Below are 24,663 nucleotides of genomic sequence, written 5' to 3'. Positions count from 1 at the left end.
AGATGTGCAGCTCTGCGACACGGCGGGATTTCTGCCCTGCAGGAGGAAAGATGAACGCATGATGCACATTAATACGATGAGGAAAGGACACAACCTGAACCCTCGTCTTGTTTTATTCTGATTTATAAGGGATCAAACACGGGTTCTGGTTCTGGCCTCCCGGACCAGTTCCTCACTGGTTGAAAGCTGCATAATGAAATATAAGGCAAGTTTATTATTACAGCACAATTCAGCACAAGGGCAATGCAAAGTGCTTTACATGATTAAAACACAGGAAAACAGACGTAAAGAAACAGCCGGAATAAAATGTAGGAAAATTGAAACAAAATAAAACAACGGAAAAAATGGAAACTAAAAGCAAAAATTAATGATTTTAGAATCAATGAATGTTCCAGTTACCAGTTTAACAGTCAAAGGCAGTCCTAAACAAATGTGTTTTAATCTTCATTTAAAAGAACTCAGGATTTCAGCAAATTGACTGTAAAGGCTGCAAAGGTCAGACTTTACTGATCCTGGTTCAGTTGTGGAAGCAGCTTAAGAGAACAGAACAAAGTGGAAGAAATCACAATAAAGTATCACATGGCTGTGCTTTTATCTAAAACGTCCACCCATAGATCTGACTCCATGTTTCAGGCCGTCGTGTCTCTTTAACTCAGACCAGCCTTCATGGCCCCCCCACAGCATGACGCTGCCAGCACCGTGTTTCCCTTGTGCTGACGATGTGTTCAGGAACTGCAGGGTTCCTTTTCTGCTGCTCATTCTGCAACAAGATCAGATGTTGGTCTCATCTGACCAGAGTGCCTTCTGCTACAAGTTGGCTTGTGTCTCCAGCTTGTGGTAAACTTTAAACGGGACTTTTAAGACTTACTTTTTTACACACATTTTCACATGGACCAATAATAATTGTCCTACCTGAGCTGAGGCAGCTCCTCCAGAGTTACCACAGGTCTCTGCGACGCTCCTCTGGGTAATGTTGGGGAGGAGAGACCTTTTTTCAGGCCATTTTCTTTATGATGCAAATTAAAGGTTATTTGAGCACACTTGAAACTTTTCTTATTTAATAATTAGAAAGCAGTACAATAGAAAATGTAGAAAATCTTTAGATTGAATCCGAGTGCTCAGGAGAAAGTTTCCATTATAATAAAAATGTATGCAGCAATGAGAGCAACACTGCATGGAGCCTGGAAGGGTTTTCACTTTAAATGAATAATTTTTATTTCTTAAAATGTCAGGTTTGTTGTGTGACGGCTGAATCATCTAGCAGTCGATGAAAAAGTCAGTCCCACCACGGAGAGGACAACCCTCGCCTCAGCGGTCCTCCCAGCACCTCCTCATGGCGGCACAACGATGGAAGTGACTTCATGCATCCATGCCACTGACTTTTTCTACCTTTCATCAGCATATCATTAAATTAATTTAACGTCTCCTTTGCAGTCATGTCCCTTCCTAACAAAAGACGGAGTGTGTTGTGCCCATGGAGGCCGGCTGGACTCAGTGGCTGATCGCTGCTGCAGCTCCAGAGCAGACAGGCGCGCAGGTGGCAGGGAAATTACAGCGTCCACGGCTAGTCTGGATGTCTTCCATGTCGGGGGAAGCCAATAAAGCCTCGCGCTCTCCTGCCAACGACTGCGAAAGCCATAGCTGGATGTGGAAGTGTGGGCCGTGCCAGGATATTGCTCACCGTGCACGGGACACTATGTTTTATTGGTCTGATTCAATAAAATAATGCAGATTGCTTTCATTAGATTGTTGAAGGACGGTGCGCAGAAACCTGTTGGATTTCCAACAAAAGCTCCTTTGTTTTTCCTCGCGTTCATTCAGACGTGTGCGTGAGAACCAAAACCGCCCGGATAACAACTGCTGCGCTCGTTTCCTTGGCAGCAGAGACGGGTCCTTCATGGCGTGGATAAACCGCAGCTCCTTCACTTCCTGATCACACGTGTTCACAGGATTTACCATCAGATCCAGACCAGAAAACACAGCAGAGCAAAAAGGAAGTTATCAACCATTCAGTTTATAGATGAGCAGAGTTTCTATGTTTCTACGCGTTCACCGTCTGCTTCTTTCCTCCCCTGGTGTTTTTGTTCAGGATGTTCTGCTGGACCATGAATCCATCGTCTTAGAACCAGAACACAGCACGCCCGTACCAGGACCGCGGTCTGAGAAAAATCTTCTTCTTAAAGAAAATAAACATGATTTTTAAGAGATTCAGAAACCACATGTAACAAAGGAGGATTTATTGTGAAGCTACATAGTCTTGTTGCTGAAAATGTTGTTTTTGAAAGGACCTTACTGATATTTATGTGGTTTTATGCGACATAAGGGCCTGAAATTAACCTACGAGTCCGTTCTCTACAGCAACTCTTTACATATTAATCTCTGCAGGCCGCTCTGCCTCAGGAAGGTCAGAGGTCATGATCACAAAGAGAAACTGAGAGAGAGCTAAGACCAGAACCATTGCTAACCCAGAAGAACACGAAGGCCCGTCTCAGATTCACCTAAAAACATCCTGATGATGTTATTTGGTGAAGACCTGTGGGAAAATATTCTGGGGTCTGACAGAACAAAAGTGGATCTTTTAGGAATGTGCATGTCCTGTTACATCTGGAGTTTACCTAACAGATGTGTCAGAACCAGAACCTCATTCCCACAGTCCAACCTGGCGGTGGCAGAGTGATGATCTGGGCTGATTTGCTGCTGATTTGCTGCTTCAGGAGCTGCACGGCTGTTATTGGTTGAACCACCGTCCAATGGGTGTGAAGTAAATTATTTCTGCACAGCAGAGCAAACCCAGATTCCTCATCAGTGATGCTAAAGACTCAGAACCAGTGATCAGGATTCAGGTGCCATTACTTTTTCACAAAGGGCCCGTTTTGTTCTGGGTGGATTGGTTTGGTGAAAACAGCTTTATGTGTTTATTAAGGTTTTCTTTGTCTGATGTTACAATTAGTTTAATGATCAGAAATATTGAAACTGCTTGTTAAAAGGCTTATTTGAGAAGCAGTTTTCTTGTTCCTGACTTATGACGACACATGTGCTCAGCATGGATGCCATGTTCTCTGCTCTTTTCTATTTGGAAAATTAGTTAAAGCAAATGAAGCTGAGTGTCACGTTCTATTTATACCTGGAAGAAACAAAGTCAGTGACGACTAATTAGAAGTTCCTAGACAAAAATCTGCTGTTTGGTTTATTTTTAAATAATTGTTTTGGTACCAGGACTATTTGCTAATGATTTTTATGTTACATCAAATATTTCTTAACAGAATAAATGTCCTGAAATGAAAGGTTGGCTTTTCCTAACATAGTCAGTGTGGGAGTAGAAGCTGATCTGACTTCAGGGCTTCACTGGCGGGTCCATAAATGGAAGTTCCTCTCTTCAGTTCTCAGACTGGGACATAAATAAGAACCTTAAATAGACTCTTGTTCTTATTTCTGTTGTATCACTAAAAAAGTTATCCCCTAACACCGCTGTGTGTGTATCTACAGACGTTTTTCATCATTTTAAAATGTCCTTTTGCTCTAATTGTACTCATGGTCTATTTTATCAGCATTTTACGGTTCCTCTTTTTATTATATTGATTATTTTATTGACTGCATTATGAATAAACTTGATTTTTATTATTAAAAGTCCATTGGATCACAGAACCAAGCGGACCAAGTGGATCCTACAGCACTCCTTCATGGCCGATCATCTCTAGAGTTGCTTTTAAGAAGCGACAAGCAGCTTTTCCTCTGAGCGCCGTTGATTCAGACAAAATGATTTATTAGGCGCGTCTGAAGAAGCAGACAGCTCTGAATTCATTATGAATAAATTATTGAACCAAAAGAAAGTTTCACCTGATTTATCTGATGAATCTTCAGAGTGCAGCTGTGATTAATGGACTCTAAATGTAGCCAGAGAATGTAATGAAATTAGAATTTAAAATGTTTGTTTCATTTAAATTAAGTTAAATTAAGTAGGAGATCAGTCCAGGTGTTTAGGGAAATATTTGCTGTCAGTCACTACATTATCAATTTTTTTTTATATCAGATTACGTAGGAATAACTGCAAAGAGTTGACTTTGTTTTGCCATATTCTGCAGCAAATTAATGTGACATTAGGTTTCATCTTTAACTAAAGCTGCTTAACTAAAAATGAATCCAATGTATCTTTGTGATTTCCAGACAAACCCAGAAACTGGTCCTCCCACTTCATCAGTGTGAGGTCCATTCCAGTGCAGGAAACCATCAGTGTGGGGTTCAGGCTCCTCCAGCCGGTGGATCTATCGCTAAAACAAAAAGAACAAAGTTTGTTTTTGTTGTTCAGAGGAAAGAAAATGATGATGATTATTAATAGAATCTGAAAGGAGGTATACGGAAACTTTTAACAAGCTTTTACTGCAACTACAGCTGAGTATTCCTTCTGCTCTTCTAGAGACCGTCAGTCAAGCGTAAATCTAACAGTCTTCCAGTCAGTAGGTCATCCACCTGAGCTGCTGGTCTCTGCAGCTCCTCTAGAGCCACCATGGTCCTCCTGGTTAACCTCCACCTGAGCTGTGGGTCTCTGCAGCTCCTCCAGAGCCACCATGGTCCTCCTGCTTCTCTGATCAATGCTCTCCTGGTCCAGCCTGTCAGTCCAGGTGGACGTCCATGTCCTGGTAGGTCTGCAGGAGGTCCATCCTCTCTCCAGGTCCACATGATGATCAGAACTCTGGGAGGTTCTGTAGAACCTGACCCTGCTGGAAACTGGACCAGAACCTCCTCCCTGACCCGTCTGCTGGTCTCCATGATGCTGCAGGATCTCCGAAGAACCTTTGAGACTCAGAGTAAAGAAAGCTGTTTCAAAATGCATGGCACACTTTCAGGTTTTTATTTGTAAAAGATTCAAGATTTACTTCCTCTTCATAGTTAGATGCTCCTTTGTGTGGATCTGTCACAAAAACCCAGAAATAACTCACAATATCAAAATGTTTAAGAGGTTGAACAAGTCTTAAAGTTCTTTTGTTATTTGACGGCCAATTTGTGTCTCTAAAGATATATCTGATGTCTTGACTGTAAACTCACAGACGCTTACTTTGAAACATGTCAGGTATGTCTTTAGAGACAAAAATTGGCCGTCAAATAACAAAAGAACTGGGAAGACTATATTGTATAAAGATATTTATTGGAGTATGAATACTTTATTAACACAGTATTTAACAGCTTTTTAAGTTAAAAATGTAATATGAGTTATGTATTTTTGCTGATAAATCTTTAAATCTTGCATTGAAACAAACATTTTAGAAACATAAATATAAATACAGAATTTATGCTTTTATTCATTATGCACAGAAAAATATTTTGTCTTAAAAAATAACTACAATCATGTTCAATAAATAAGAATATGTGTTCTGATGAGGCTCGTTTGTCAGATTTAAAGCTTTAAAAATAACTTTTAAGCAGGCATTGAACTATACATTTCATAAAGTCCACATTTCTGTGTTACAATCTTTTTTTTATTGCTCTGATGTCATAATCGAATCGTAAATGTCATATTTTCATTAACGGGAAGCAGAAAATCATCATAATTAACAGAAATTAAGGCTTGAAAACATAACTGTGTTTAATTAATCTATATAATGTGATTATGCAATAACAGAGTTATTGAAATAAATTCACTTTATTATAAATTATTGTCATTTATTAAACGGGTCTATATTTAAAGAAAGCGTTTTCTGTCTTCTTTTGCATCTCTGGTTTATTAAAATAAAATAGAGAAATGGACAGTTTCATATTTTTTTTGTGGATGATGTTTTTTTATCTATTGGGTAACCAGCTGCATTTATAAACATAGATATCCATAATAAAGGCTAGATGTCTTACGGCGGAGTCTCAAACGTCATCACCGGCGGCCATCTTGCCTCAGGCAAGCTTTCTGGCGTGCTCTGTGGTACCTAATGTAAGGTGAGTGATCAGCACGAACACAAATACTCTTATCTCATTGAATTCTTGACGGATTTACAAACAGTTTGGTTTCTTACAAACGTTATGAACGTGGCTATAATTCCTGATGCTTGAACATGTCAAAATTGCAGATTTTCTTGTTGAAAAATGACTTAATCATGCAGCATAGTTGTGCATCACGGCTACTTGCGCAAGTTATCAAGGCTGAGACCACTGGTCAATTATATAGGTTTTACTGACACCAATAACGATTGTATGACAATTAATCTTTGGTGTAAATTTGAGGGAAATCAATCTCACAATGGTCCAAAAAAATAAATGTTCCCCTAATTTCCCCATGGTTATTATAAATTATTTTAATATACCAACTCTTATTTCAGGATTTGTTGAGCGACGGGCTCTGAAGAAGCTGTCCTGTGATGTCTGCCGTGCCAGCTTGGTAACAGATGCTGCATCTGCCATCAAGGACCAGAGCTACCACCTGCTGAAGTTAAAAAACAATGGAAATCTGGTGATTCCATCAGAAGGCACAGTGATGGTAGTCAGGGCAGCAGAGTGGGTCATTCGTCAGACCTGTCTATGGCAAAGACAGCCACCACCATACGCTGTTAACGTTGGTTGTGTCCTTGTTTTTTAAGTTAAGGCTGCACCACATTGCCAAAATAACTAACCTTAGCTTACAGAGCAACAACATGCAGCAGAAGCTCAATAAAACCGTCCTTTTCAAAGGGCATTAGCCAAGCTATGTTTTTTGGGTCATTTTTTAAATCTCTGTCTTCCATGTGTATACCATCACAGTAGTGTAGGTGGGGATTTCAACATGCTACATCTATATATACTTGTGAAGGGGACTATTGTACCAATTTTTATAGCAAATAAATGTCACTTTTATAATGGTTTAAAAATAGGAACTTTTGTGTAATTACTCCTGATATATAATCCGAATAGTCTACATGAAACTTCAAAGTGTTACCTTTAATTTGAAACCTGGATTATGCTTCTACATCAAGAGGTTGCCACACAATAAGCCTTTTTTGTCAGTATTTCATATTTTATTATAACAGTAATATTCATGTTATAGAAGTATGTATGTAAATATAAATAAATTAGGACTGTGAAATAATTAATCACACCCAAATAAAAGTGTATATATATATATATATATATATATATATATATATATATATATATATATATATATATATATATATATATATATATATATATATATATATATATATATATGTATGTGTATATACATACATACACATATATATACACACATATATATATATATATATATATATATATATGTATGTGTGTATATATGTGTGTATATATATATATATATATATATATATATATATATATATATATATATATATATATATATATATATATATACATATACATACATACACATATATAGACACCAACACACACACCTAGATATAGATATATATATATAGTATATATCTGATATATATTATACGGTTACATATATATATAGATATATATATATATATATATATTACGTACATATATATGTATATATATATATAGAAATGTACTATATATATGTATATGAATATATATATATACACCACACATAATATATATATATATATATATATATATATATATATATATATATATATATATTATATATATATATATATATATATATATATATATGTGTGTATATATATCATGTTGCCATTCTGTACACTGAGTTTTAATAGGATATATTGATTTAACATAAGTACCTTGTGCATGTGTATATTTATTGCACCTGTATGTTCTATTCAATGTTCTTTTCATATAAAATTCCATGGTTATAATTATTCATAAGTGTGCAGTGTCATAAATACATGTCTGACTTTTGTTTAACAAACCAAACAGTTTGAGAATCGTTAGACAATTGAGGGAAGTATGGTTATTTAAGTACATGCGCCATTGAAACACAATGTTACGAATGAGCGAGCTGCCTGTGGCAAGATGGCCGCCACGTGCGGACGTCGACCCCCATTGGCCAGCAGCGCGGACGAGACATCTAGCCTTTATTATGGATATCTATGTTTATAAATATAATGTCTCCCAACGTTTTTAACATCTGACCCTTAAAATCATACCGGTAAACATGTGGCCCACAAGTAACAGCAACTATGTCGCACTCATAATACAAGATATTTGCTTCTGTAACCAGTTTTCACATTTAGAACACTTTCTGTAGATAATCTTTAAAATTCTCCATTAGTTAATAAAAACTAGACGGCCGCCGTGGAGCTCTTTTTTCCGACGACATTGAAGGCATCATCGGAGTTCCGTCGCGTGCAGCAGCGCGAAAAGTAAAAAATTAAACTTGGTCAGCAGGTAAAAACCGTCATTTTCACTCGTCTGGTAAAACAACCTTGTTTAATATTATTAACGGTATTTTAACCAACATTTATTAACAGTTTTAGCTTCTAGGTAGTCAGAGTTAAACTTGCTACTTTCAGTTAAGCAGATAAACCTTTCTTTTAAGCTAAGTGTTAGCTTGTTTTATTGTCACATTTTCATTAAAAAAAATAAGTATAAAAGCAATATGAAAGAAGTAATTGTTACTGTGTTAAACTAACTTTGTGTGTCTCGTTAGTTTGTGTTCTAGCAGGTTTTATTTCTGTGTGCTAGCAGAAGCTAACCGTGCTAGCAGGTTTAATGGCGGCTCAGGGCTTCATCTCCATCTCTGAGCTTCATCCCAACTTCTCTCATCCTGTGAGTTCACACCATCTACTGCTGCATGGCCCCCGTTAGAAACATAGACATTATATAATATATATTTATATTATATTATGACACGTTATATTAAACCCTCTGTGGTTTTCTGGCTGGCACGTTTCCTCTGGTTTCTGCTGAAACTCACTGAAACACCGGCTACTTTCAGGCATTTACTTACTAAACATCTCATTTGTAATTTAGGGTGAATTATTTTAATTGTTGTCTCCGTGTCATTATTTTAATGTTTTTCAGAAAGTGTTAGGGGTCATCATAGGAAAAACGGATGTGAGGAGCTTCCCTGACAGAAAGAGTGAGTTTCTTCCTAAGCTCTCTGTGTTGGGCTTCAGCGCCCCCTGGTGGTCTGGATGTTGGCCCTCTGTGTTTTCTAACTGCAGAAAGCACTAAAGCCTTTGTTTCTCCCCTGGTTTCAGATGTTGAGATTAACCGATTCACTTTTGGCTTCACCATAAGAGACTCCCCAGACTTCTTCATCAACGTGACGGCCTGGGGGACGGAGGCGTACATCAACGGGCTGGCCGACAGCTTCAGCATCGGAGACTGTGGTGAGAAGGTTTAGTTACCACAACCCGAAACATCGCTTTAGATGTCACTTAATACACACACAGACATATATAGTAACTACAGGGACATCAGACTAAATGTTACTATGGGCTGTTTATGGAGAAAAAGATGTTGCATTTTATTTTACAGGGTTTCTACACAGTGTGGAAAACAATCGATATTTTATTTAATGTTTTTCATGTCAGGAATAAGTATGGTAAAATAAAATAGCGTATGTAATGTCCAGACTGTATTCGCTAATATTGTGCATGGTTCTTTTATTCTTTCCTTATATTCTTCATTTATTCTCACCATTTTTCTCTTTTACCTCCTCCCACTTTCTTCCATTCTTCATTTCGTTTCCTTCTTCACTGTCAGTGTTCCTTCCATCCATCCATCCATCCTTCCATCCATCCATCCATCCATCCATCCAAACTGCGATTAAATTTCAACAATTGCAATTTTATTTAGACTTTTCACTGCTTGAACCACAAACAACAAAAATGTCCTGTAGATAAAGATGTTTGTGAACAAGGATCATTTAAAACAAGAAATTGAACTGTTTTTATTAATCCGAATATTATTACTGAACAGTTTGTAGAGTTGGACATCAATCCTTGTTGAACATAAAGTGAAACTAACTAACCAGTCTGTGTGTTAAACAGTCTGACCAGAACTTAATGCTGTGGTGAGATTCCTGAAGGTTTCTGGTAAAAACTATGATTATATAAACTCTAAAAGTAATAAAACTAGATTATCTCTCTGCTGCAGCTCTCTTCACTTCCATGAGGAGCAAACCCATTTTAGACATAATTACCGACACCTAAAGGTCTGATCTGTTAATTATTTAGACAAAAACTGCAGATCTCTGATTTAGAAACTGCTTTTTTTTTTTTTTATTACGACTATATTTCAAATGCGATTAATTATCCATCCCTACTTTCCTCCCTTTCATCCTTGCTTCCTTCCCTCCTTCCTGTGCTTTTTGTGGATCGCTGAAGTAAACTCTTTATATTCTGAATTAAACATTAAGTTGAGAAATGTAATGTGTGTCTGGGAGGTTTTAAAATGTGGAATCCTGATTTAACTGTGTAACAAAGCGGCTGCTTGTTTCTCAGTGACCATCGAGAGTCCTTTAGTTTCCACCAAGGACCCAGAGAAAGGCGACAGGTTCTGTCCCACCACACCGAGGTGAGTCCCTTTTCACAGCCGTGACCCAGAGACCTTCTCCTCCTGGGAATGGGTGCGACCAGCGTCAGCGTGTCTCTGCTGCTCAGCCTCTACAGGCTGCTGGTGACAGAGACTCACTCCCAGGTGTGTCTGTGCGCCGACGGCGACGCCAGCGACTGGCTGCTGCCGCTGCTTCACCTGCCCGTCAAGGACTCCAGGGACTTCTACTCGCTGGGAGACGTGGTGGCCAACGGGCAGAAGCTGGAGGGCAGCGTCATAAACATCCTGGCAGCGCTGAAACAGGTAGGAGGCGTCTGACTTAGGGCTGGGCCATATGGATTAAAAAATAAATCTCAGATTTTATCATACCAAATCCCATTAATGGATTTTTTCCTCCTTTTTGTTTCATAAAAAGAAATTAAAGAAATTATTTTAAAACCTTGCTTTTATGTCAAGCATTTCGTCAGGGAGTTGACCTGAATTCAAAGTGCAACTAAAAACAAGATGGCAGCCGTGCCATTATAAACAATGAAAATATAACATTTGCTGCTAGTGGTATTACACATTGAGCTAAGAACAGGCTTCACTGCACTTGTGAACTTCAAACTAAGTTAAAAAAAAAAGTAAATAAGTAAATGAAGTACCTCGTATTATGGTAAAAAAAAAGTTTCTACTTAACAATATATTGACAATCTATTTGCCTAAACATATATTCAGCATCACATGCTGTTCTCTTCATGGAAACCCAATGAGTGTATTGGCAAAATAAAATCCAGATTTTCCAAAAATGAAATCTTAAAGAATTGTAAATTCGAATTAATGGATTAAATCGATTTATCGCCCAGCCCTAATCTGACTCCCGCTCAGACGACCACTGGCTCTTCTTCTAGTGCCCTGAAGCTAGTCGCCTTTTAAGTGGATCCAACTTTGCAGCTTTTCAGCTTGATCTTCGTTCCTGGTCCACAACTAGGCCGTGGCTCAGTGGGTGGAGGAGTTGTGGGTTTGATTTCAGCGTTTCCTCTGAGATTCTCTTAAACCGTGGTGGTGCTTTTGTTGGCTTTTCTGTTGGGGGTCATCATTTAACGGGGAAGTCTCATCGCAGCTCTCACTGCTGCCTCAGCACAGCGACTCCAGAACGGCTGGAGCTTCGTTACGGTCTTTAACTTTAACACAAAGAAAGTCACTTTGTGAGAGAAAACTGTTCCTGTTGTCTGAAACGTTGCTAAATGTAGCAACAAAGACGCTAAATGGGCAACACTCTAGATTTCCTTCCCTCCTGAGGCTCAGTAGCAGCTTCAGCCAGACAGGAAGTAACGGCAGGGCTTTTCAAAATAAAGTACATTTAAAGTCAGATTTAAGTTCATTTCAAACTAGGATTATGGTTATAAGAGTGGAAATATAGGCTCTACATGATATGAGTAAATATAGTCGGAAACCCTGCCCTGTGCCCCTGGGCAAGGCACTTTTAACCCCAAGTTGGTGAATGAATGCAAAGCGCTTTGAGTGGTTGGTACTAAAAACACTCTAAGTTTAGTTCATTTGATATGAGGATGTAACTTCCTGTTTCTAAGTTACTTTAAATGATTCATTTTGATAAATTGACTCACAAAAGTCTAAATATTATTAACTTAATTAGTTTTATGTGCGTTAGAACACAGCAGCGCTTAATAAATCTCCCATCTGATCTGTTTAGGGACAGAAAGTTCATCTTGAACTAGAAGACTGAAAGTTAAAGTTGTCTTTAAGGTCAGAATAAATCCAAGTTGTGTTTATATCAGTGGGAGCAGCTTAGCTGAGCTCTGCTCCGGCCATTAAACCTTCTCTGTGGTTCTCTGTGGTTCTCTGGGTTCCTGAGAGAACCAGACTATAATCCTCTGCAGCCTTTCTGAGCTCAAACCCTTAAACATCTGCAGGTGGAAACACAATAATGATGATTAGACAAGATATTGCTTTTCTTATTTATAGAAAATGAATGGAGGCTGAGGAAGAGGTAGTCGTCGCCTTCGTCTTCCTCTTGCTGCCTCATAACGGTCAAAGTGTTTGTGGGTAAACGTGTCAGAGGATGTGAGGATCAGCAGGAAGTGAAGAAGTCTCTCCGTGTTCAGGTGGGAGACGTGAAGCAGTTCGTCACGTCTGATGGACGCAGAGGACAGAGGCTGGAGGTGAAGCTCTTCGATGACTCCGTCTCCTCCTTCCCGCTCATCAGGTCCGTCTCCTCCTGCGTTAATGTGTGACTGAGGGAAGCTGCTCCGTCTGGATGGTGAAGGTGTTCAGATAATCTCCCCTCTGCTTCTCCACAGCTGGGACAGGGAGCCCATTCAGCTGCTGCAGGGCCTGCTACCCAGAGAGACAGGTAGGTCCCCCCCCCCCCCCTCCTCCAGGGAGACTGGCCCAGCCTGAACCTCTGATCTGGTTCTACTGATCTGGTTCTACTGATCTGGTTCTAGTGCTCTTCATCGCTGACGCCAAGATGAGCTTCGACAGCTTTCGCAGCAGCATGGTGGCGACACTTAGCTCCAAGAGCATCATTACCGTAAACCCTGGTAGGAGAGCGCAGCGCCACCTGCTGGACCAGAACCACTGGACCAGAACCACAGGTCCATCAGGACACCTTTAAATGTTCTCATTTGTCCTCAGACACCAGAGAGGCCAGCCTGTTGTTCAGCTACGCTAAAGAAATGTGTCAGTCTGGAGCTGTGGACCAAGACGAGGCCCCAGAAGATCCTCCTGGTTGGTTCTGCTCCTTTGGTTTGTTTGGGTTTATGGTGACGTGGAACCGGTCGGTCCTTATTGTCCTTCTGTCTCCATGGGAACGATAAAATGCTTCATCAGACAGAGTCAGGTAGCCAGAAGCAGCCAGGAGGTTAAAAACAGCAGGATTAGGTTACAGCTGCTGATGGACAGAACCTGCTGACGTGTCCACAGCCCAGAACTTCAGGCTTGTTGGACTTCAGGCTGGACGCGCTGGCAGAACCTCAGTGCACAGATTTTTATCCCCTTTACCCTTTAAATTGTCCTCAATTCATCAGATTACACATTAATCTGGTTTTATTGGGATTTTATGTGACAGACCAAAACTTAGAAGCATTTAAGTTTGAGGTGAAAATAAACGTCTACATGCCAGCAGACGGGTCAGGGAGGAGGTTCTGGTCCAGTTTCCAGCAGGTCAGGTTATACAGAACCTCCCAGAGTTCTGATCATCATGTGGACCTGGAGAGAGGATGGACCACCTGCAGACCTACCAGGACATGGACGTCCACCTGGACTGACAGGCTGGACCAGGAGAGCATTGATCAGAGAAGCAGGAGGACCACGGTGGCTCTGGAGGAGCTGCAGAGACCAGCAGCTCAGGTGGAGGTTAACCAGGAGGACCATGGTGGCTCTGGAGGAGCTGCAGAGACCAGCAGCTCAGGTGGAGGTTAACCAGGAGGACCATGGTGGCTCTGGAGGAGCTGCAGAGACCCACAGCTCAGGAGGAGGTTAACCAGGAGGACCATGGTGGCTCTGGAGGAGCTGCAGAGACCAGCAGCTCAGGTGGAGGTTAACCAGGAGGACCATGGTGGCTCTGGAGGAGCTGCAGAGACCAGCAGCTCAGGTGGAAGAAGCTGCTGACAGGACAACTGTTCATAAACAGGAGAAGTTGTGATTAGATGAGGTGAAATGTAACTTTTTATCCTACATTCAAACACTTTGACCTGCAAGAGAAGCTGGGGCTGAGGAGAAGCAGGCTGAACCTGCAGCCTGAGGCATTATGGGATGCTTCAGATCAGATTCCTGGTTATTTCCCTGTTTCTGCTTCGTCCTGCTTTACTTTGGTTTGTCACATAAAGCCCAGTAGCAGAATGTGATGAAGCCTGGACCTCCTGTCCTCCTGCATGACTGCAGCGGTCTGTGTGTGCAGTGGAGTCCATCTCTGACGTCTACACGGTCAGCCAGCTGAAGGAGAAGGCCAAGGAACACCCCCAGCCTTTCTTCGGCCTCACCTACAGCTTCATCTCCAGGCTGGACCTCGACTCGTCCGTCTCAAAGGTCATCAAGACCCGCTGGTAGGACCACAGGCGCTTCCTGAGCTGCAGCGGTGGCGTGGGTCTCCGCTCTGACCGGCCTCTCCTCTCTTAGTGGCAGGTGTAGGCTCCTGGTGACGGAGGACCTGCAGACGTGCAGCAACCAGCTGTGTCCAGCCAGGGACCAGCCTCTCTCAGCCTCCACTGGCTTTGACCTGCTGGTGGACTTCACCGACCACACCGGCACGCTGCAGGCCTGCAGCCTCAGGGGACCGGTGGCGGAGCAGACCCTCGGCTGCACGGTCCGTCTCCGTCTCCGTCTCCGTCCAGAACCTGCTGCTGTCCCTCCTGGACCTCCGACTAACGGCGCTCTGCTGTGTTCCAGACGGAGGAGTTCACCCGCCTGACCGACGACCAGAGAACCGCGCTGAAGTGGAGGTTCCTGCTGGAGAGGTGCAAAATACACGTGAAGGTACTGAAGGCTGGGCTGTGGGCCTCTTGGTGCCGCTGTGGAAACAAATCAGCGTCTGTAACGTCCAGCTGTGTGTCGTAGATCGTCCCGTGTGCGAGGACCAAGAGCGGCATCAGGGCGTTGGTCCTGGGCTGCCAGCTGGCAGATCCAGGAGAGGTGAAGCAGCACATGGCTCAGCTGCTTCAGGGACCGTGAGCAGCACACCAGCCATTTACATCTAATTATTATAAATCTAATATTTATTTAACTTATTTATCTAAATGTATTTATTCAGTAACTGTGTAAAACCTGTTGGACGATTGAAACATATTAAATAAATGATCTGATAAATCCTCCTTGGTCCTCTCCTTCCCTCTCAGGGTTACCGCTACCTCACTATTTTAAATATTTTATAGTTATAGTGTGAATTATGTGGATATTTTTATAAGATAAGATAAGATAGTCTTTATTGATCTCACAATGGAGAAATTCACTCGTCACATCGGCTCATACAAGAAGGTGCAGAGTAGGGAAGGTGCATTCAGTTATATACAGTGAATCTTCATATATACAATGGATCAAAAAGAATACCAAAAAAGGAAATAGGAATGGGCATATGATGTCTCATTTACATTCTTAGTGGTCTATATATATATGTTTATACATATATATATATATATATATATATGTATATATATATATATATAACATACATATATATATATAACATACATATATATATATATATATATATATATATATATATATATATATATATATATCTATATATATATATATATATATATATACATATTATGTTTGTATGTATTCTGCAGCCTGAGAACGGCTGAGAGCGAGTTTCAGGTGCAGCTAAAGAAAAGTATGCAGGAAGGTTTTATTTTTATTTCTTCCTGAGCTGAAAGTTGCACCGATCAGGTGTTTAATTTAACTTTTAAAACGCCTTAAAACCAGGAAGATTTCACACGGAGGCCTGCGTGGTTGTGTCCAGACGCACCAGCAGGGGGCGCCAGCGACCCTGTTAGCAGGCGGAACTGTTTATCCGCAGCTCTCTGTTTCTGGCGGAGGCTTTACGGGGACGCGTCCGGTCAGCAGCGACAGCAGAACCGCTTCGGTACCAGTGTAGGTACCGGCAGCAGAGGCTCCAGGTCCGGGAATCCTGCACACATCCGAACATCTGCAGCACAAACGGACTCCTGGGTTAGTGCAGTGCGCATGCGCAAGCAAAGCCGGACAGGTGTGCTCCTTTCCAGGTGTTGAATTGTACAATCCTCTCTGATCCCAGATGAGCCAGGCGGAAGTGACGTCACCGCTTGTTCCCAGCTGACCCGTGCAGCCAGCAGCAGAGACATGAACGTGAACCAGGGGACGGTGGGCAGCGACCCGGTCATCCTGGCCACGGCCGGCTACGACCACACCGTCCGGTTCTGGCAGGCCCACAGCGGGATCTGCACCAGGACGGTCCAGCACCAGGACTCCGTATCCTTTCGGTACCGCGGGTCAGGGCGCGGGGGGCCGGGGGACATGAGCGGACAGCAGCTTCCTTAACGCTTACCTGCAGCAGGTGAACTCTCTGGAGGTCACACCTGACAGGAGCATGATCGCTGCTGCAGGTGAGCTCAGGTGTTTCCCGCGGAGGAGACCGTGGCCGTAAACATCTCCCACTGAGAAACCGCAGTGGGCAGCGTTTCATTTCAGGATGTCTGTGGTGACGGTGTGACGTAGAAGGACTTAGTTTGTAGAATGTGAAATAGGAGCGTGGAAAGCTGATGGAGCAGCGTTCACTGCTGCAGGTCCTCAGGGTTCTCAGCATCCAGGGATGCTTTAGCTCCGTCTTTGTAAACCTAATTGGATCAAAAACATGTTTAGATCTGGACTTTGACTAGGCCGTCCTAACCTATGAATCTGCTCTGATGTGAACCATCCCATAATGCTGCAGGTTCAGGCAGCAGGAGAACCTCCACCTCAGTCTCAGGTTCTCCTCCAGAATGGTCCTGGTTTATCTCCATCAGCTCTGACCTGCTCCCCGCAGCATGATGCTGCCTCCACCGTGTGGAGGCAGCATCATGCTGCCTCCACACGGTGGAGGCAGCATGATGCTGCCTCCACCGTGTGGATGGTGTAGAGCAGGAGTCTTCGGTTCTGGTCCTGGAGGTCCGGAGGAACCAAATGGCTGAAGGACGTCCTCAGCCTGTCTCCATGTTCTCCAGAGTCCTGCTGAGGACCTGATGATGTTGGACCAGGAACCACACCGGACCTCCAGGACCAGAACTGAAGACCCCTGGTGTATTTGATAGTTTTCTGTCACATAAAAGTTACATTTTTTTCCACTTCTTTGCTGAATTTCCCACATAAATGTTAGTAGAAGGCAGACAGAGATTTTATGGCTTTCTTTGGACAATAACCTTTGGACCTGAGCTGTGGATCTCTGCAGCTCCTCCAGAGCCACCATGCTGCTCTGATTAAAGCTCTCCTAGCTCAGCCTGGTCTGACATCAGCAGATTTGATCATGAGAAGAAAAAATGTGGGTTTTATTTAGAGGTTTCATAGTAAAGAGTTGTAAACATTTAAAGTGGCCGCCACACGTTTCTGTTCTACTTTAGTGAAGAAGTAGTTTGCTCTGATTGTGTGACGGTCTATCACATAAATAATGTTCAGTTCAGCCTGACGGGTGAAAACACGTCGTCTCCACGGCCGATTGACCCGCCGTCTCTCTGCTCTGCAGGCTATCAGCACATCCGGCTGTACGACCTGAACTCCAACAACCCAAACCCCGTCATCAACTACGACGGCGTGAGCAAGAACATCACGTCTGTGGGCTTCCATGAGGACGGCCGCTGGATGTACACAGGAGGAGAGGACTGCATGGCGCGCATATGGGACCTGAGGTACGGCCGGGCCGCGGACCCCTGCCGCGTAGCCGCGCCTCAGCGGGCTCACCTGCTCCTTCTGCTCCTTCTGCTCCTTCTGCTCCCCCTCAGGTCCAGAAACCTCCAGTGCCAGAGGATCTTTCAGGTCAACGCTCCTATCAACTGTGTGTGCCTGCATCCCAACCAGGTGAGGCCCGCGTTGAGCAACGTTTGCCTCCAGATACGCCGACGCTGCTGCCGTTGTCCAGAGTCACGTCGTGTTTGCTCGCCGGGTTGCACAAGTCCTGGTCTGTTGTAGCGGCTGCGTGTGTTTCAGGCTGAGCTGATTGTGGGCGACCAGAGCGGCGTCATCCACGTCTGGGACCTGAAGACGGATCACAACGAGCAGCTGATCCCCGAGCCCGAGGTGTCGGTCAACGCCGTCCACATCGACCCGGACGCCAGCTACATGGCTGCCGTCAACAGCTCGGTCAGTGGGCCTGCGCCCCCCGCCTGTGGCTGATGGGGGGGGGGGGTCTGCTCACTGGCTCCTGGGTTCTCCCCCGCAGGGTAACTGCTACGTCTGGAACCTGGCAGGAGGCATGGGAGACGAAGTCACTCAGCTCATCCCCAAGACCAAGATCCCAGCACACAAGCGCTACTCCCTGCGCTGCAAGTTCAGCCCCGACTCCACGTGGGTAACGCCCCTCCACGTTAACCTCAGCGTCCTGCTCTCTGTATGAGTCACATGATCTGTTTGCACCCCCCCACAGGCTGCTGGCCACCTGCTCCGCTGACCAGACCTGTAAGATCTGGAGGACGTCCAACTTCTCCCTGATGACGGAGCTGAGCATCAAGAGCAACAACCCAGGAGAGACGTCCAGGGGCTGGATGTGGGACTGCGCCTTCTCTGGAGACTCCCAGTACATCGTCACTGGTCCGTGTGCCGCTTCTGGAGACCAGAACATCTGCTCAGAGAGCCTGGTCTCTAAAACCAGCGTGGCTTTAGAGAGCAGAACGTCTGCTCAGAGAGCGTGGTCTCTAAAACCAGCGTGGCTTTAGAGAGCAGAACGTCTGCTCAGTCAGAGACCAGGAGCTAACAGGCAGACTTTATCATCAGCCGTACATTTATGTCGTCTGGCCTCATCTGTCAGTAATTAGAAGCTTTGACCTCTAATTACGCTAATCACTCATCAGATCAGATTCAGACCTTTTTTTTTAAGGGAATAAGGTGCAGGGCTGTAAATCTATTGATGAGTGTCTCTGTTCCACACAGTGTGATGTAATTAGTTTCATTCCTAAACCCAATTCAGCGTGTTTGTCCTGCTGGAATAAATGTTTCCCTCTTAGTTGTTTTATAGTGAAGTTTAAGACTTTTAATGTGGCTGCCAGATTAACCGCAGCATCACACGGCCACTGCCGTACTGTACAGCAGGTAAAATGGGTTTAAAAGCTTCATCTAACATAATTCTGTCATTGTAGCTTTCAGCTGAGCCTGATGAGCAGGAACAGGAACTTCCTGCTGGTTCTGACCCGTCCTAATTCACAGTCTGGTGGTTTATACCAACCTGGTGGTTCCTGGGACGTTCCTGAGCTGCCAGCCAGCGTCCTTTCGTCTTAGAACGCCAGTTTGGGTCAGACGGTTGAAACTTGGACACAGTTTGAACAGAACAATGATCCCAATGTTTTTAATGGGTAAACAGGTTAACAGCCAGGTTGACCCACATGGAACATGTTGGACTGAGCAAACTAGGAAAACTAGGACTTAATTACGACACAAAGCCTGCAGCTTCTCTGCATCCCGCTGAGGAACATTTATCCAGATATAATCGGGGCTGGAAGTCCATCTTTATGTTAGTTTATTATACCAGAGCAATGATTCCAGTAGGCCTGTAAAAACTCCAAATGACTAACAATAATGTCGTATGTGAACTTTATCTAAATGAAAGTCCTGCATATTTGATTTCTTCCCTCAGCGTCTTCAGACAACCTGGCTCGCCTGTGGTGCGTGGAGACGGGCGAGATCAAGAGGGAGTACAGCGGCCACCAGAAGGCCGTGGTGTGTCTGGCCTTCAACGACAGCGTGCTCAGCTGAGGAGGAGGAGGAGGAGGAGGAGGAGGAGGAGGAGGAGGAGGAGGAGGAGGAGCGGCTCCTTACAGGAGGAGGAGGAGGAGCGGCTCCTTACAGGCGAAGAGGATCAGTGGAAATGACCAAAAGGTTTCCCTCAACCACAGGTCTGAAGGTCTGAAGGTCTTCAGCAGAACGTTTCCCTGAAGAGCTTCAGGTTCTCCTCTTTCCAGCCGGGACTCAGTCGTCAGTTTAAACCGTTTAACATCTCTCTGTTCCTCATCCTATTTATTGCCTAAAGGAACCTTCGTAATCACAATAATTATACTTTCAGACGTGCTGCTCTCATGTGCTCCACAGGAAAAATGTCATCTACCTTTTTCTGTTTTATCCCCTCACAGCAAGCCTGAGGGAACTTTATGTTGTAGAAAGACAGAAGGTAGAGAAGAAGCAGCTTCTCCTGCAGCTTCTCCCCGTTAGCTCCATCCATGTTTCCCTCAGCATGACGCTGCCACCGCCGTGTCTCACAGAGCAGAGGGCGAGTTCAGAGAGATTAACGCGGCTTTTTCCACTTTTCTACCACATAAAGGCCCTCCTGAAGATCCTGGATTAGATTAAAGGGGCTTAAATATAATAGATGACACACTTTTCAGATTCCGTTTTGCAAAAAATGTTAAAGTTTGTATCATTTTACATCATAATTATAACTACTTTGTGCTGATCAATAAATAAAAAAAAAATCAATGAAGTGTTTGTAATGCGATCAAGTCAATTTCATGCTCTATGTACAGATTTATTCCTGGTGGTTGAGTTAGAAATAAATGATGTGAACATTATTTTAATCCTCTATATAAGTCTCTGTCGTTTGTGGTTCAATGAAAAGCATTTTCTCAAAATAAATCCCACATTATGTGTTTTATTAGGTAAAAACATCGCTACGACAGTGAATGCAAATAATTACGCTCCAGTCTAAACAAGAAAAGGATTTTATCTGGAATCTCCAACTTGTGCCACCAGGGGGCGTATTACATGAAGGGGGGGGGGGGGTGAAGACTTCCTCTTCAGTGTTTTCCGTCTTTGAGAGATGGCAGCTCCACTAGTTCACTCTGAAGTCACTCAGGCAGGTAGTAGAAGCACACAGACACGCAGATGTTGCTGGGGAAGCAGATGTCGATGCAGAAGTAGACCAGCCTCTGCTCGCCTGGGCCTGCAGCACACAGACACCCACAGGAGACACCACAGACACTTTAGACCCACAGACACGTTACAGACCCACAGACACGTTACACGCCCACGGACACATTACGCACCCACAGACCCACAGACACGTTACAGACCCACAGACACGTTACACGCCCACAGACACATTACGCACCCACAGACCCACAGACACGTTACAGATCACTGAGCTATATTATACACTGGAGTGCTGATTTTGCCCTAAAAACTGAAGTCACTGGCCGCCATCTTGCTACTCCCTACTCTCACAGAATCCCATAGGATTTGGTTGCAACAACAAGCAGTTTTCTGGCTGAGTGAAAACGTTTCACAGGTAATTCTACAGTCAGTGGATGTACTAACACTATCAACTACTAGGAAATTAGGTGCTGAAATATTTTACATGTTATTTATTTTAAATATATATATATATGTATGTATATATGTATATACATATATGTAAATATATGTCTTTGTATATTGTTATTTATAAATTTATAAATGTTTTATATATATTTTTAAATAAATAAAATGCAAAATATTTCAGCACATGACTTTTTCATTACGTGATAGTTTTAAAACATAACATAAAAGTATATGGCATTTGACATTTTAAGTTTTAAGCCCCCCCTGAACATGAGAAAATCCTCGTTATTCGATGCTGTAGCGCACATATTCCCTAGTTACTGGAGGAAAATAGGGAGTACCAATATGGCGGCTGGTGGCTTCACAGCGACTCGTTCTAACAGACGGTGATTAGCACTCCAGTGTATAATATAGCTCAGTGTTACAGACCCACAGACACGTTAGACACGCCCACAGACACTCCCCCTGTGAGGAGAGTCGTCGCTGTATACCGGTGTTTCAGTGGAAAGTTCAGTGGAAGGAAAAAATAGGACTTTAGACCGTTAGACTCTAGCCCATACCGCATTATGATTACCGCTCCTCTTAACGCTCGTTCACCGTGGTTTAGCTGAAAAGCTCTCACCGTCGGTCCTCCGGGTCCAGTGGACGGACCTGTCCTGACACAGGGTCCAGAGAGGCTCCTCCAGGGACGCCGCGTCCACCTGGCTGGCCGCCAGCACTCCCAGGAACTGCGTCCGCCTCTGCGTCTCGTTCCCAGACCGCCGAGTGTTTCTCTGCCAAGGAGAGGATCGCCGTTTCAAACATCTACAAACCAAGGCCGACCGAGAAAGCAGGAATCATGTTGACCTGAGACGGCTGCTGATGACTGACGAGACACAAGATGGAAACTCCAGCTGCCATCCTCAGTGGCGAAGCAGATCTCATCACAAAGGCTGCGTGTAATTGCAGCAATTCCCCCTCTAATTAGCCCCGATAGCTACCAGCAGGTCACCTTTCCCTCTGCACGGTACAGAATGAGCTCCACAGAACCACTTTCTCAGCTAACACAGATTAAATAACCACAAGTGAAGCTTTTGATGCCAGGAAACAAAGCAGCAAGGAGCCACTGCCTCTCCTCTCTGTTTAACCGACGTCAGATTTTTGTTTAGAGATCAGATAATGGAACAAATCATATGTGACTGGACTCAGAGCTGGCAGAGTATTAAATCAGCGTTAGAGATCCGGCTCTCTGACAAACGGCAGGAACACTCGGGCCCTTTGAATCCTAAACGAAGCGTCTTAAAAGCCAGAGAGCTCTCAGACAGAGCGACCATTGTGCCCCGCTGCAGGCGTGGGGCTCGCTGCCGTAGCCTCCTGTAAACGGAGCCGGCCGGGGGGGCCGGACGGATCGGATGTGCTGAGGAATTCAGCGGCGGAGGCCACAGAGGGAGGCTGTGAGGCACCCTAAGGCCCCGTGTGCTTCACCTCTGGTGGCGCTGCAGACCCTGAAGTCCCGGCAGGTTCAGGTCCTGCAGACAGGACGTAGCTTTGGATTCAGCTGGCAGCTCAGCCATACGGCCGTGGAGCCGCCGGTACCTTGAGGAGGGAGCCCACGTGGTCGTAGTCGGACTGCTCCATGGTTTGCAGGAAGCAGCTGTCCCGGTCCACAGGCTGGTAGCAGATCAGGCCCTGCAACAACACAACACTCAGCGTTCCTCCTCACCACGCTGCGACCAAAGCCCGTCTGTGGGACGTACGTGTCTGACGTCAAACAGCACCGTGGACGTCTGGTTTCCTGGCGAGGCGATGGAGAACGTCACCAGCTCGTTCTGCAGGTCCACCACGGCTGACTGGTTGAGTGGGACTCCGGGTTGACCCGGCGCCGTGATTCTCACCGTCTGCACAGACTAGTGTGGTAGAAACAGGCCGGTTACAACGAGCAGAAGACCGAGCGGAGCAGGATTAGGACGGATGAGATCTGAGCGTAATACCTCAGACCCAGAGCCAACCAGAGCGAGGTGCCCGGCCAGGCCCAGAGCAACGGCAGCCAGGAGCAGAAGTGCTGAGAGGATCCAGAACGCCTTCCAGGGGAAGCGGGACGACTCTGGACCTCCATCCTGAGATGTTTTCATACATATGAAGCCTTTAGCATGTTTAAAAACATCTGCACTGATAATTAAAGTATTCACACCCTTTTATGGCATAAACTGATCAGGATTATTAAATAAAAATTATCTGAATGGGAAAGAAAAATTCTCTGGAATGTGTTGAAACCCCACCAAGACATGGAGGTCCACCTAAACCTACAGGCTGGACCAGGAGAGCATTAATCAGAGAAGCAGGAGGTCCATGTAGCTCTGGAGGAGCTGCAGAGAATCACAGCTCAGGTAGGAGTGGCTGCTGATCTGTCATCTACTCCTGAAATCAGCCTTTTAGTTAAAGTTGCAAAAGAAAACCAGAAAAGTTTGTCACAGTTCACTAAAGGGAGAAGAAGCTACATGACGATATATCATTCTGAGAAACACGGTGGAGGCAGCATCATGCTGGGGGAGAGCTGATGGATGGAGCCGAACCAGAAACATCCTAGAACCTGTTAGAACCTGCAGGAGAACCTGAGACTGAGGTGGAGGTTCTCCTTCCAGCAGGAGAACCAGCCTGAACACACAGCCTGAGGTATTATAGGTCAGAATGGCCTAGTCAAAGTCCAGACATCAATCCAACTGAGAATCTGAACTACTGTTTAAATAAGTAAGTTCTGGGTCGACTGAGCTGGAGCTGATTTACAATAAAGACGTTTAACGCTGGTGGAGAAAAACCCAACGGACCTGCAGCTGAAGGTGGTTCTGGAGGACGGAACAGAAATGCACACCACACTTTTCAGATTTTATGCTCTGAGCCGCTGTTGCAGCTCTCGGCTAAAATGGCAGCGTGTGAAAAAGCTCAAAGACGCCGTGAAGTTGTGCTAAAGCAGCTTTTCTCTGCAGCAGCGCGGCTGAACGTCCCTGAAAGCCAAAGCGGCGGTGAGGAGAAGCGGTCCTTACCGTGGGCCGGCCCTCCTCTGAACGCTTCCAGCACGTCCCCATCCTGTGTCCTCGGTGGCTCCTCTCTGTCAGCGTCCTGCTCGCAGCTATCGGCATCAAGCTGCAGTCATGACCCGCTCCCACTGAGGCTCGGTCCGCCCGCTCCCTCTCGCCCCCCCTCCTCTGGTCCCAACACTTCCCTCCCAACACCTGAGCAAAAAAACCCAGAGTCAGCCTTCCTCTCTCCACCTGACGGAGCGCAGCGCGCCTCTGTGCCGCT

General features: G+C 44.4%; 3 protein-coding genes across 4 annotated transcripts; 2 read left to right on the top strand and 1 right to left on the bottom strand.

Annotated features, from left to right (window-relative positions):
- Nucleotides 1-8,219: 8,219 nt before the first annotated feature.
- meiob (meiosis specific with OB-fold) lies at nt 8,220-15,171 on the top strand. 2 transcript variants are annotated; one of them, XM_036132104.1, is made up of 14 exons: nt 8,220-8,295; nt 8,558-8,676; nt 8,932-8,989; nt 9,111-9,242; nt 10,359-10,431; nt 10,518-10,713; nt 12,516-12,616; nt 12,711-12,763; nt 12,858-12,953; nt 13,048-13,140; nt 14,312-14,456; nt 14,530-14,716; nt 14,800-14,886; nt 14,968-15,171. In XM_036132104.1, exons 2-14 carry the CDS (start codon nt 8,620-8,622, stop codon nt 15,079-15,081), a joined length of 1,392 nt encoding a protein of 463 aa, XP_035987997.1. In that variant the 5' UTR covers nt 8,220-8,295; nt 8,558-8,619; the 3' UTR covers nt 15,082-15,171. The 2 variants fall into 2 exon arrangements, with proteins under 2 accessions (XP_035987997.1, XP_035987996.1); XM_036132103.1 differs by having other exon boundaries at nt 8,260-8,322.
- Nucleotides 15,172-15,940: 769 nt separating this feature from the next.
- On the top strand, nt 15,941-20,136 carry mlst8 (MTOR associated protein, LST8 homolog (S. cerevisiae)). Its single transcript, XM_036132108.1, has 10 exons — nt 15,941-16,083; nt 16,169-16,362; nt 16,445-16,496; nt 17,609-17,771; nt 17,865-17,940; nt 18,070-18,222; nt 18,302-18,426; nt 18,506-18,669; nt 19,709-19,842; nt 19,910-20,136. Exons 2-9 carry the CDS (start codon nt 16,234-16,236, stop codon nt 19,825-19,827), a joined length of 981 nt encoding a protein of 326 aa, XP_035988001.1. The 5' UTR covers nt 15,941-16,083; nt 16,169-16,233; the 3' UTR covers nt 19,828-19,842; nt 19,910-20,136.
- Nucleotides 20,137-20,703: 567 nt separating this feature from the next.
- Nucleotides 20,704-24,616, bottom strand: bricd5 (BRICHOS domain containing 5). Its single transcript, XM_036132109.1, has 6 exons — nt 24,405-24,616; nt 23,355-23,480; nt 23,121-23,270; nt 22,960-23,052; nt 22,007-22,157; nt 20,704-21,007 (listed from the first exon to the last, which is right to left on the bottom strand). The coding sequence occupies exons 1-6, from the start codon at nt 24,498-24,500 to the stop codon at nt 20,913-20,915; spliced, it is 711 nt and encodes a 236-aa protein (XP_035988002.1). The 5' UTR covers nt 24,501-24,616; the 3' UTR covers nt 20,704-20,912.
- Between the last annotated feature and the right edge of the window lie 47 nt (nt 24,617-24,663).

This window comes from Fundulus heteroclitus, unplaced genomic scaffold, assembly GCF_011125445.2.
Source record: "Fundulus heteroclitus isolate FHET01 unplaced genomic scaffold, MU-UCD_Fhet_4.1 scaffold_47, whole genome shotgun sequence".
NCBI classification, from domain to species: Eukaryota; Metazoa; Chordata; class Actinopteri; order Cyprinodontiformes; family Fundulidae; genus Fundulus; species Fundulus heteroclitus.
The sequence above is the reverse complement of the archived record's forward strand: the minus strand, read 5'-3'. Positions and strand labels throughout refer to the sequence as shown.